This window comes from Doryrhamphus excisus, unplaced genomic scaffold, assembly GCF_037039965.1.
Source record: "Doryrhamphus excisus strain RoL-2023G ecotype Guam unplaced genomic scaffold, RoL_Dexc_Guam_v1.1 HiC_scaffold_24, whole genome shotgun sequence".
Classification (NCBI taxonomy): Eukaryota; Metazoa; Chordata; class Actinopteri; order Syngnathiformes; family Syngnathidae; genus Doryrhamphus; species Doryrhamphus excisus.
The window spans coordinates 4271851-4284996 of record NW_027621862.1 but is presented as its reverse complement, the minus strand read 5'-3'; the positions used below and the strand labels follow the sequence as shown (position 1 = coordinate 4284996).

Here is a 13146-nt window from a genome sequence, read left to right as displayed (position 1 = left end):
AGTGCGAGCTCCCATCATGCTTTGCGGCACTGCTCTTTAAATAGTTGTTAATATTAAGTGTTTAATGTTGTGTTTTTAGTTTTTCGTCATTCCAAGTCAATACACTGTGTGTATTTAAATACAATGAGTGTATTTATTTCTTTATTTATCTATTTATCTGTTGGCTTCTATTTATCTTTCCCTTTTCTGTGCATTCTAACAAGAGAAAGAGTTAGTATGAGCTAGCTAACAATGCACATCATTGGGACTTAATTATTATTTTGGTGCTAAAACCTAAGCAAAAACAAAAAAAAAATGTTTTAACCCCAACAATGTCCATTTACATGACTGCCTTTTATATTAACCAAGCTACAGCCATATTGTTATTGTAGCAGCTAAAAACTAAACACAACACTTAGTTTTGAGCTAGCCCGCTCATTACATTACTCACAAATGGAAGAATGGATACCTAGCTCTTAATTTCATTACAAAGACTCAAAAAGATGCTCGTTTTAACCTGAGTACTGGAGCACAAGTATTGTGCTGGAAGACACAGCCATCCCAATGAGAGCTAACATTGTAAGCATTGTCGCTGTATCTATGCTGCTGTGTAAGCTAAATGCCCGATGTGAAATCAATACTGCAGGATACTTTAAGTATTACATGTTATTATTGATAATGAGTGCATGGTCACAGGTCCTCTTCAAAAGGTTTTCTAGATGGTTTTGTAGTCAAAATAGGTGTGTCGCAATGACTTGCATTGTTATCTAGCTCATATTAACTCATTTTCTCATTTAATAATGCACAGAAATAAGAAATAATATTTGTTTATGTTTCAAAGAAAGATTGTGGATGATGGGCAAGCAACACCCCCGGAAAAAGAACACCAGTTTTCTTCCAGTACACATAAGAAATAGGGCTATAATTGAATACTCTTACAATAGATAATTATGGTTTAATTGATTTTGAATGAGCTCCAGGCTCTAATTTGACTCATTAATTCTGAATGAGACCACGTTTTAGCATCCTCTGCTGACTGTAACTTAAATAGAACACAATATTGACTATATTTACATTTTTTTCATATAAATATTTATATATTATTTCATAATATTTATATATAATATTTAAATATTTAAAAATATTAAAAAAATACTTTCATGGATCAAACCCTTCCAGTTTTATTAAGCATTTTTTCAGCATTATGGACGTACATTTAAGAGATTTGTATTCTATTATATGTATATCTACTATATCTATATCTATATCTATATCTATATCTATATCTATATATATATTTATCCTACTTTTTTTTCTTCTGTTGTGCTGTTTTAGTTCATCTCACCTGGATTATCTTTAGCTGCTTTGACTCAATATTACTCACCATAAAACAAGACTGGGATTTGTAGCGTTAAATCTATAATGTGCAGATGCACGTTGTTACCGCAAGAGGGTGGTGTTGCATTTATTTGACTGACTGTGTGTCAACCGGTCACTTTTATGGAAAATACACTCAGGGATGCACATGGCAAATCGATATGAATATTTTTATGAATCATAAATCATGCTCACTTTCAGAAAATTAACAACCAAAAAAAAGCATGCTATTTATAAATTAAGCACAGGAGCACATAGCTCTGTTTTTTTTTATAAATATGAAATCATCTAATCGTTTAACAGCCACAAACCAAAGCAACATTCTGCAGTGGCCCCTCTGCAAAAGAGAGAGCGTACAAGTAACTTAACTTAACTTAATTTAACACAGATGGACTTTGGGATATTCGTTTGACACATCTCACCACTGAAGCACATAAACATAAATAAGATTTTTAAAAAAAGAGAATTACATCTCAGTGCAATATCGGGAACAACACGACGAGGAGCAAGTCATCTTGTAGCACGTTTTTCGCTTATTTAGTCAGCTCCAGCGACACCAAACATGCAAAACATTTGACAAGAAGCCGTTAACATGGAAGAACCGATTGTCACATCCGGTTTGGGTGTTTGCAGTGAAACGTTCACAGATCAATAGATGCAAAACATGTCCACTTGAAGATCCCGGGAAGCATTATAACATGAAAATGAGTGGTGAAATTAAATAATAATCATTAAATTAAAGTTATTTGCATGAGTTCGCTTCAAGCAGATGGGGTTTGAGTATGTTTGCATATCAATGGCGAAAGAAAAAGGGTTTATTCTGGAAATGCTGTTGCACGCCATGCCGATAGGTGGCGATGTCGCATTTTAAAAACGCTTTACTCCTATGTTCACCAACTCGTTGTCTTCATTCTTCACAAGCCAAAACTACCAATTGAAGAATGTCCTTCACCAGCATATGTGCTTAAAATGGGACATGTTTGTAAGTAATTCACTTTACACTTTACCCTAAAAGTTTTTGTCGTGTGCGTAACATACTCACGAAGAACGCAAGTCTTACGTGTAACAAAATGGCGCCGACTTCCTCAATGCTAAACTGAACGCCTAGCATAACATCTTCATGTCCCCCGTTTTCACAGACGGTATAATTGAACAAATTATACACTTGTAGAGCTATTGTTCAATATTTGTGTTGTCATGTAAACAAATAATACTCTTAAAAGGTTTCTTCCGGTTTGTCTTTTGCATTGTTTGTAAGTATGTTCAGTGTTCAGTTAATAATTATGTCAAGAAGACAGGTAGTGATTATATATAAATATTACAAGTATTAGCTACTATTAATTGAAAAAAATATAGTAGCATTAATAGTTTGCATTGACCCATTCATATTTTTTTGTACTGCTTTTCCACACTCTGGTTGCAGGTTAGCTGGAGCCTTCAAAACACTGTCATTACCTCAAAATGTTTTCAAATATTAGTTAGCATTCATGACTTGTTGAGCAATTTATGTCAAAATGGTAGTTAGCATGCATGTCAAAACAAAACAAAAATATGCTTATGGCCAAACTAAATCTTTGTTTACGTTACAGTTTGTAAAAATGACTCCACATTCTCATCAATTCCCAAAAATGTCCCAGCTTTTTATCCAAAATACCTTGGCTAAGTTTCCGGAAATTTACCAAAATGCTCAAACACTTTGCAGCCCAACAGTATGTGTAAATGGCTCTTTAAATTGACACCAAAATCCACAAAAACACCAAGCACCCCAATGAAAAGGATCCTTATAAAGCAGCTTTGTGCAAATGAGTGTTATGATCTGTGATTCAACCCGCTGATCTTTGAATGTGACCCCCGTTGATGTGTTTTGCTTGATAACTTAATTGGTGACACAACACCAGGCAGCTGTTTGCTCCTTATAGTCATGCAGAAGATCCTCCAAATGAGTGCGGGACAATGCCCTCTTCAGATGCAGTGTCACAGCAGCGTACAGTCCTGAGAGGTGTACTTCATTCCTGCACGACGGAGCCGGGCAGATCATTGGTCAGCGTGTGCCAACGCTCCACTTTCTTGCCCTTGTTCTTCAGACAGTCTATCCAGTGCTGTAAGGTCTCCCCCTGTGAGTGGCACCCTAAGGACACGCCCCCTTACCACCATGAAAACACATAAGGACAAAGGGCAGACAAAGACAAGAAACAGGTAAACAAAGGTTCCTCTGTTATTCATACTCCACACACATAGGGGGCAGCATAAAACCAACATTATATTTGCACCACTTGTGAGGTCAAAACACTTTGAGAGGTTTCAAAGTTTGTGTTCCTTGTTTGTTTTTTGTAGAACAGCTACATTACAGCTACATTAATTCCCCAAGTGATGTACGTAAAACTTACGCACTATACATAGCATCACAGTCATATATATTAATTCATAAATACAAATACAGACACGGCTGCACGGCGGTCGTGTGGTTAGCGCACAGACCTCTCAGCTAGGAGACCCGAGTTCAGTTTGCATGTTCTCCCCGTGCATGTGTGGGTTTTCTCCGGGTACTCCGGTTTCCTCCCACATTCCAAAAACATGCTAGGTTAATTGGCCACTCCAAATTGTCCATAGGTATGAATGTGAGTGTGAATGGTTGTTTGTCTATATGTGCACTGTGATTGGGTTAGGGTTAGGGTGTCCAGGGTGTACCCCGCCTCTTGCCCCAAGACAGCTGGGATATGCTCCAGCACCCCTCCACGACCCTTGTGAGGATAAGCAGTAGAAAATGAATGAATGAATGAATGAGCTGCAAAATGTTAATTATAAATAATATGAAATGTTATAAAATAAAATATAATAAATTATAATTATATGAAATAATTGATATTTTATATGTATATATATCAATTGTTTCATATAATGATATATATATATATGATAAATAAATGTATTTTTATTTATAGCATTTTTTTCTGTTTTTTTAAATTTTATTTTGTGAAAGCAGACTCTTCTACCGCTGTAACTGCTAAATTGTCTATATGTGCCTTGTGATTGGCTGGCGACCAGTCCGGGGTTTACCCCGCCTCTCGCCCGAAGACAGCTGGGATAGGCTCCAGCACCCCTCGCAACTCTCGTGGTGAGGATAAGTGGTAGAAAATGAATGAATGAATGAAATACAGACACAATATACCATATAAAACAAACATAAATGCCATGTTGTACTCTTGAAGATGAATAAAAGTTACAATATATGTGCCCTGTGATTGGCTCACGACCAGTCCAGGGTGTACCCCGCCTCTCGCCAGACAGCTGGGATAGGCTCCAGCACCCCCGCAACCCTCGTGAGGATAAGCGGTAGAAAATGAATGAATGAATGAATGAATCTATCCATTTAACACTGACTGCCAAAAAAATGTCAGAGCGGATGTGGACACATTCTTCTTCTTTTTGTTTAAACCAGCGTTTAGGTGCACACTGCCACCTATTGTACCGGAATGTAGATGCGTTTTGCACCTGCAGTGACATCCCAGTAGTCACAATCTTCCATCATGGTAAACACACAAAGGAATAGATATGATGCCGCTTTCAAGTTAAAGGCGATGGATTTGGTTGTCAGAGGAGGAACTGTGCAACTTTTGCACAAGTCGGTGGATCCTTACAGCGTGGAGCAGAAAATACACTATCTACAATGGGTTTCGAAAGAATGGACAACTGCCGGATAAAGAGGAGAACACAGAGCACACCAAAGGAGAGGGAGAGAGAGGCCGACAACATGTGTGACAAAGAAATGATGACGCTGAAGAGGAAGACTTGTGGTTTTAATTCACAAGAGGATGTCGGATGATTGAATTTTCTGGTACGCTACTGTTATCTATGTTTATTGAACTATTCAGCACCGTCAAGCTAGCCATGTCGCACCACTGATTTATTGTAGTAAAAGTAAACAAAAATATTTCTGTGTAACATATTTATCTTCAGACAAAATGTTATAAAAAAATTGCTGGAAATATTATATTACATGTCGCGTTTGCATGGTGGTTAGTGTGGTGCGAATAGGAATACACAACGTACATTGAGACAAGTATATGATAACCAAGGCTGTGAAAATATGTTTTAAATTCAACAGAGTACACATTTACACGTTTTTGATAATCAAAAAGTCCAGGGAGGAAAGTCAAGTGTCATAATTTTCATTTTGTATGTCTCACACTCTCTCACAATGCTGCTGTGTGCCAAAAAAAAAACACATTTTGGACAATTCAATTTTAATGAAATGTCATCTCCAGATAGATGTTAAAGTAAATTAATCTTCCATATACCTTTGATCTTCTTCTATGGCTCTAGTCCATGAATTGGAAAGGCTTTCAGTTGTACTTAATTTCCTAAGCATGAATTGACTTGATATGGTTCAAGACTCAATATAAATCCGATACGAAATTGAAGATGAAGAAATAATCTACCTAACAAACATGTATATGAATGATAATACACTTGATTTATATATATTTATATCTACTGTCTGATTTTTTTCATCAGTAAAATACGGCTTTTGTAACATTGCTACGTGCTGTTGCACTGCAGTCTGAGGCATATACATAAAAAAAATATGACACTTCAATCTGGACCTTTTGATTATCAAAGCAATATATATACTGTATATAATACTGTAAGAATGCCACTTTCATAGAATTGGCTTCTTTATTTTATAATCAAATTGAATAATTCTGTATCTTAACCCATGTATCTAAATGCTACAAACAGATTTACATCCTTACTTCCATCCATCTTCTATGCCACACGCGGGTATGCTGGAGCCTATCCCAGCTGTCTTCGGGTGAGAGGCGGGTTACACCCTGGACTGGTCGCCAGCCAATCACAGTTTTTGGAATGTGGGAGGAAACCGGAGAACCCGGAGAAAACCCACGCATGCACGGGGAGAACATGCAAACTCCACACAGAGATGGCCGAGGGTGGAATTGAACCCCGGTCTCCTAGCTAACCACTCGACCGCCGTGCAGCCTCCTTAAAACATTCATTCACTCATTTTCTACCGCTTATCCTCACGAGGGTCACAGGGGTGCAGGAGCCTATCCCAGCTGTCTTAGGGCGAGAGGCGGGGTACACCCTGGACTGGTGGCCAGCCAATCACAGGGCACATATAGACAAACAACCATTCACACTCACATTCATACCTCCTTACTTATTGTAAGTGTATTGTAAAAAAGTGTATCTGTGATTAATTATGAGTTAACTATGTACAAAAATGTGCTTAATTTCAAGAATGATGATAAATGATCATTTCAAGAATTTTTTACTAACAATAGGTCATAGTCACCAATGAAACAGCAATCACTTAACAATTCATAGATGTTTTAAAAACCGTGATAGAATGAGGGGGGTATTGATATTGAAGTGTTATGACAGATTGACTAATGTACAATTTGGGGGGGAGAAAAGCATACCGTATTTTCTGGACTATAAGTCGCACCGGAGTATAAGTCGCACAAGGCCAAAAATGCATAATTAGGTAGAAAAAAACATACATAAGTTGCACTGGAGTATAAGTCGCACAAGGCCAAAAATGCATAATTAGGTAGAAAAAAAACATACATAAGTCGCACTGGAGTATAAGTCGCATTTTTTGTGTGTAATTTTTTTCCAAACTACTTGACCAAAACAGACATTACGCCCTCTTGGAAGGCAAGTTCTAACAATAAATAATATAGAACAGGCTGAATAGATGTAAGATATGCTAACACAATGGTTATTCAGCTACACTAAAAATAAACACGAGCAGAAAAGGTGTACAGTGTTTATGTAAATAAACCAGTTTTTTGATTTATAAGTCGCAGGAACAGCCAACCTATGAAAAAAAGTGTGACTTATAGTCCGGAAAATACGGTATCTTGCAAGGAGGCCACACAAAAGTCAAATATATTCGCTGGGATCAGAGCAGATCTTCTGGCCATCTCACCTTAGCAGCCACAAGATTATCAGTGAGCCGTAACATCAGCAGGAAATGAATACTGCATAATTTGAACTCACCAATGAAGTCATTTGACTTTCCGAGGTCGTAATCCCAAACGGTGACCTCTAATGTCTTGGTGGCGAGCTCTGAGAAGGAGATTTCATAGAAGAACTCCTGGGAACAAAGGTGCAAAGGTTGAGGCTACATTCCAGAAATACTTGTTACTGTCTCCTTAATGAGGTAGCATGGCGATAGTATGCAAACAGTAATTGGCACATTGTGCAGTAGAGTATGTCCAAGCACTACGTACTACAGCGGCGGTCTAAATTAGCCTTCTCTTCACATTCAACGAATCAATGAATAGAAACGCACCGTACCTCATTAAACTCTGGGTTCAGGGTCTTTTTTATAACAGCGGTTTTGTGCTTGGATTTCTTCTGAACATCTGGCTTGAGGTACCTGAGACAGAAGAGCGTCACAGTCATTGTCATGCTGCAAGGAATAGTCATGACCAAGCATGTTATCGTAGGACTCATACACTATACGTATTCAGGGCTCTACATTAAAAACAAAAATGACTTGCCCATGGGGAATCCTTAAGGTGAGAACTACTTGCCCGAACTTGCCCCATGTAAAATGAAATGAAAATGTTTAATATATTTAGCATCAATATATGCTGAGAATTCATCAGATAATAGTACTGTATTGTATTTGGAGGAATGTCTGAAAAATTACACATCGTAGTCGTAGTAAGCAGTGATATTTATACGTTGTGCACCACAATGAAACATTATTGAATAGACACATTTGTGTACTAGTAAAGTGTTTTTAATCCAGAAAAAAATGCTCAGTGGTCAAACAATAATTTGTGAAGCAAAGGTGAGAAAAATACACAGAGAAATGGAAGCGCTAGAATTTGTAGCTTGTGCAAAATCAGCACTTGGTATTGGATCTAATCGGCGGTGTTTCATTGTGACCACTTCAAATTGTCACAGCAATGTGATTCACTCACCTGTGCCATCATTTGATTTGCTGCCGCTAATAAAATACTTGTTTAGGAGGCACTGGTTCATCACTTTTAGCTGTTTTCCTTCACATGTTGATGAAGAATTAGACGATGATAGATGTTTTCGTAGTCAAAGGATCGCTGATTGGTTGATCGCGAACAATAACGGGTGTGGGTAAAACGCGGACTGTGGACCGCGGTCTAAATAAACGATTCTGATTGGTCCATTTCAAGATTTGGAAGGATTGGTTTGCAAATTACCAGCGGAATTACACAGTCCGTGTTTTACCAACGCCCAACAAGAACCGCTTTTAAAAAAAATCTTGGCAGTATGGCTTGCCAAAGTGCACTTGCCCGACGGGAATATCACTGATTGGATTTACTTGCCTGAATTTATTATTATTTTAACTTTCCCCGGGCCATCGGTACATCGTTATTGTCGAGCCCTGGTATTTGTCCAATTGTCTGGAGAGCAAAAGGTTTCCAATAACAGGTCTACTTGTCCTGCAAATGTTTGTGTTGTATCTTGAGTGTTAACAAATGTAGGTAAATGGGTTCCTAAGTGAAATGCTTCTTGTTGATCAGTCCCTTGAGACTTGCTGATGTTGTCAAAGGATAATGAATATAATCCTTGCCTCGGAATCATTCCTGTTTGGGAGTTGTGTTCCTTTTCCTTGTTGTCTTGGTGATATGATCTTTAGTATTTTTCAAGGTCCCTAATGTCTTTGACAGCAGTTCTCCATTTAATTTGACTAAGAGTTATCCAAGTTCCTTGGATCATTCCCTGCTTCCTCAAGTCACATGCTTTCTGGGCAATGTCAGCATTGCGTTTTCATGTGGACGTTTCTTCCTTTCGCCTTATTTCCCTGCTTCAACAGTGTGGTTTTTAATTTTCTGTTGGTGAACTTAACAATAACAACGGGTGTGGTGTTGTTTCTGTAATACAATACGTCCATCTGTGGATGTCTACGTCCGCATCCTTTGAATGTAATGAAAGAAAGTTTCATTACTTATTGTGTGGAAATATGGGGTAATAACTATAAAAGCAATCTTCACTCGCTAAATGTACTGCAAAAAAGGTCAGTAAGGATAATTCATAATGCCACCTACAGAGAACATATAAACTCCTTATTTCTAAAATCACAAATACTTCAACTTGCTGATATAGTTCATCTTCAAACAGCTAAAATAATGCATAAGGCTAAAAATAACCAATTAGCTAAAAATGTCATCCAATACTTCTCTACAAGAGAGGAGAAATATGATCTCAGGGAAGAAGTACATTTGAAACACTTCTATGCTAGGACTACGTTAAAAAGCCATAGCATTTCAGTATGTGGAATCAAACTATGGAATGGATTGAGTAAGACCCTCAAACAATGCACAACGATGAGCCAATTCAAGAAACAATACAAGCAGTTGATGTTTGCTAAATACAAGGATGAAGAGTCTTGAACCAGTCATGATGTGCTATATATATATCACTATATTGACACTTACTATGGTACCCATTATGGCATTGGATGCTCATATCAACTCGTACTTCGGTACGGGACAAAAATAAATAAATAAACTTAAACTCTATTAGGAAAGCAGGAAGTGAACAAATGTAACAGTTACTGATTGTAAAAGTACCAGATGGAGGGGTAGGATTTAATAAACTTTGCTTCTTCCTACTCCTTTTGGACATGTGGAACTGTGAACTGATTACCATAGAAAGTTGGCAATTTGTTGCTCCATTGAAGCAACATCCATTTAATTTGGTTCTTTGTTCCCGACTGCCCTGGCATTCGACCTAGGTTTAATTCAGAGGCCCCTCAAGATCACATCGTTCATTTGTTTCATCAATTGTGTAATTCATTTGCTTAATTATTTTCTTCTTGGTTAGCATGAGTGGTTAGCGTGTTGGATACACAGTCAGGTGATCAGGAAGACCTGGGTTCAAATCTCTGTTAGGCATCTCTGTTGCATGTTTTCCCCGTGCATGCGTGGGTTTTCTCCGGGTACTCCGGTTTCCTCCCACATTCCAAAAACATGCTAGGTTAATTGGTGACTCCAAATTGTCCATAGGTATGAATGTGAGTGGTTGTTTGTCTATATGTGTCTAGGGTGTACGATCTTTTATAGTTCCTGTGTATTTTTGCAGGTTTTTCAGCTGATGCCCAACTTCTGCCTCATTTTTTGTATTATTTTCCAAGATTTCCTGTTGTAGTGCGTTCATTTGCGCAATCAGTAGATTTTTCAAGCCATTAAATGCTGAGTTCTCCCCCATGGGTCAAAGACTGAAACGATCGGGGTGGCATAAATGTCGCCATATCTTTGGGTATTCGGGGGTATCTGGTATATGAAGTTTTCGACGCCTGCATCAAATTGTTACTTCTCTGCATCTTGAGCTTTATCTTGCCTTACTAATGGCTGTCGGTTCTTATAATTAGTTTATTTCAGAGGGTTTGTACCAAGTATCATTTGACGTCAGAGATGTCAAAACACTATTCTGGTTTTGCGATCACAAAAGTGTGATGAAGAAGCTCTTGCCGTGACCATTATTTCCGTTATCTTTGTGAGACTGTGTGAGAGTGTCCACCATCTGGTCATTTATCTATCAGTGGGGAAGAAAATCTGCTGTAAAGTCTCCCTTTGCCGTGTTTATTGCGTGATTTGCAAGCGTGTGGCTCCCTCACTGCATGAGTGCCATCCCCTTCACCGACACAACACACAGATCGCCTCAGTATCCATTAGTGAGCTGTCATCAAATATCCCCAGATATTTTCAAGCCAGCTGGAAGGAGCGTGGCGAAAAGTCTTATTCGGCTTTCCACCCACCACCCACAGCTTGCCGTGTATGAGCCGCGTATGTTCCCACACACTCTCAGACACAACAAAGCATCTTGGAAGAATCCTTGGCGCCAAAGGCCAGAGATGTGAGCGTTCATCTCAAACGAAACACGGTGGCGTTATAACGCTGCATGTGTGGGATGCAGAGGATTAGTGGATGCATGGGAAACGGACGTCTGTGTGTGGATGTGTGTCAGGGATATTCAATGAGATGTTCTCATGTATTATTAGCCAACATAACAATCAATGATGGCGAGATACTGTGATCCCCATCCCGGTATTTGTGCGTCTAATGTATTTTGTATGATCGACAGCGCAGCCGTCGGAATGACCGTGGGTTGTTGGGCCATCTCGTCATTCCAGGAACAAGCTGGTGTGAGCTCTCGGGGAAGAAATTGTAGAGTCAAGACCACACGCGAACTCATTTGTCTCCTCGCTGTCAGAGTGCGTCAGTCAAGCCGAGGAGCTCGGTGACCTCAGTGACACACACAGTATTGCTTTCCTTTCGCCAACTGACTAATGAAACGATGGGAGACTCGTGTGACACTAACAACCCCGCTAGACTTTTGTTTCTCCTCCACGGTCCGACCCTACCCGCGGATCATGTCACTCAGTTTTTGAAGCTTGATGTTACTTACACACGTTATACTCTATGCCACTGTTATCTTGATGAAAGGATACAGTCGCAAATGACCTGCACAAGTCACACAAATCCATCAGTCACAAATGGCGGCTACAGCAAGGTATCATTTCTGACACTTCATCCATATTAATGAATCCCACAGGGATAATTATTGCACTCACTCCAAGGTAGCGGTACCTTTAGCAGTGAGGAAAAAGTCAAATGTCAGTGGTGCAAAAGCATAATCTTTAACGATACCAATTCACTGAGACGTTGTGGCCCTAAAGGTACAATAATGTACTTGTTTCTCAGAGTGTACAAGTAAAAAGGTCAATTATACAACCACTAGGAGGCCATCCATCTACTCGTTTATTCTCACTAATGCTTATCCTTTTCAGGGTCACCTCAGGGAGCTGGAGGGTATTCCCAGATGGATTTAGTCGAAAAACTACCAAACTGGATTGATCACCTTTTGAGCTGGAAATGGGGGTACTTGAGGTATGAAAACTATTACACTACCTGTAAGACCACCTAGGAGACTATTAAACCCATAATAGGTTACTCTTAACCTAACCTAAACCCTTACTCCTTATTTCTAAAATCACAAATACTTAAACTTGCTGATATAGTTCATCTTAATCATCCATCCATCCATCCATTTTCCTCCGCTTATCCGGGTCCGGGTCGCGGGGGCAGCAGTCTTAGTAGGGAAGCCCAGACTTCCCGGTCCCCAGCCACCTCCTCCAGCTCCACCGGGAGGACACCAAGGTGTTCCCAGTGCATCTGTGAGACATAGTCCCTCCAACGTGTCCTAGATCTGCCCCGGGGCCTTTTCCCGGCTGGGCATGCCAGGAACACCTCACCAGGGAGGCGTCCGGGAGGCATCCGGACTAGATGCCCGAGCCACCTCAACTGACATCCTCTCATTCATTCATTCATTTTCTTCCGCTTATCCTCACGAGGGTCGCGGGAGTTGCTGGACCCTGGACCGGTGGCCAGCCAATCACAGATAACGGAAAGAATGGTCACGGCAAGAGCTTCTTGACCACACTTTGTGACCACAAAACCAGAATAGTGTTCCTACATCGCTGACATCCAATGATACTAGGTACAAATCCTCTGAAATAAACTAATTATAAGCACCGACAGTCGGACCGTCGTGGTGAAAAGAGAGTTGAGCCGGAGGGCAAAGCTCTCAATTTACCGGTCCATCTATGTTCCCACCCTCACCTATGATCACGAGCTTTGGGTCATGACCGAAAGAATGAGATCACGGATACAGGCGGCTGAAATGAGTTTCCTCCGTAGGGTAGCTGGACTCACCCTAAGAGAGCTCAGTCATCCGGGAGGGGCTCAGAGTAGAGCGGGAGGAGTCAGTTGA

The 13146-nt window shown here is 39.7% G+C and overlaps 2 protein-coding genes across 3 annotated transcripts in view; one reads left to right on the top strand and one right to left on the bottom strand.

Annotated features, from left to right (window-relative positions):
- Nucleotides 1-1247: 1247 nt before the first annotated feature.
- doc2a (double C2-like domains, alpha) overlaps nt 1248-13146 on the bottom strand; it is a 40697-nt gene continuing 28798 nt past the window's right edge. The window contains exons 9-11 of the mRNA XM_058062362.2: nt 7681-7762; nt 7381-7477; nt 1248-3499 (exon numbers count right to left, since the gene is read on the bottom strand). Of these exons, the coding sequence (XP_057918345.1) occupies nt 3363-3499; nt 7381-7477; nt 7681-7762 (316 nt within the window). The 3' untranslated portion in view covers nt 1248-3362. The remainder of the gene's footprint in view (nt 3500-7380; nt 7478-7680; nt 7763-13146) is intronic.
- Nucleotides 2238-13146, top strand: part of adprh (ADP-ribosylarginine hydrolase) — a 59972-nt gene continuing 49063 nt past the window's right edge. The window contains exons 1-2 of one of the 2 annotated variants that reach the window (XM_058062369.2): nt 2238-2338; nt 3323-3552. The gene's annotated coding sequence lies outside the window, so the exon portion shown is untranslated. Of the gene's footprint in view, nt 2339-3322; nt 3553-12165; nt 12264-13146 lie in introns of those variants that run through there. The other variant, XM_078788796.1, reaches the window with a different exon arrangement.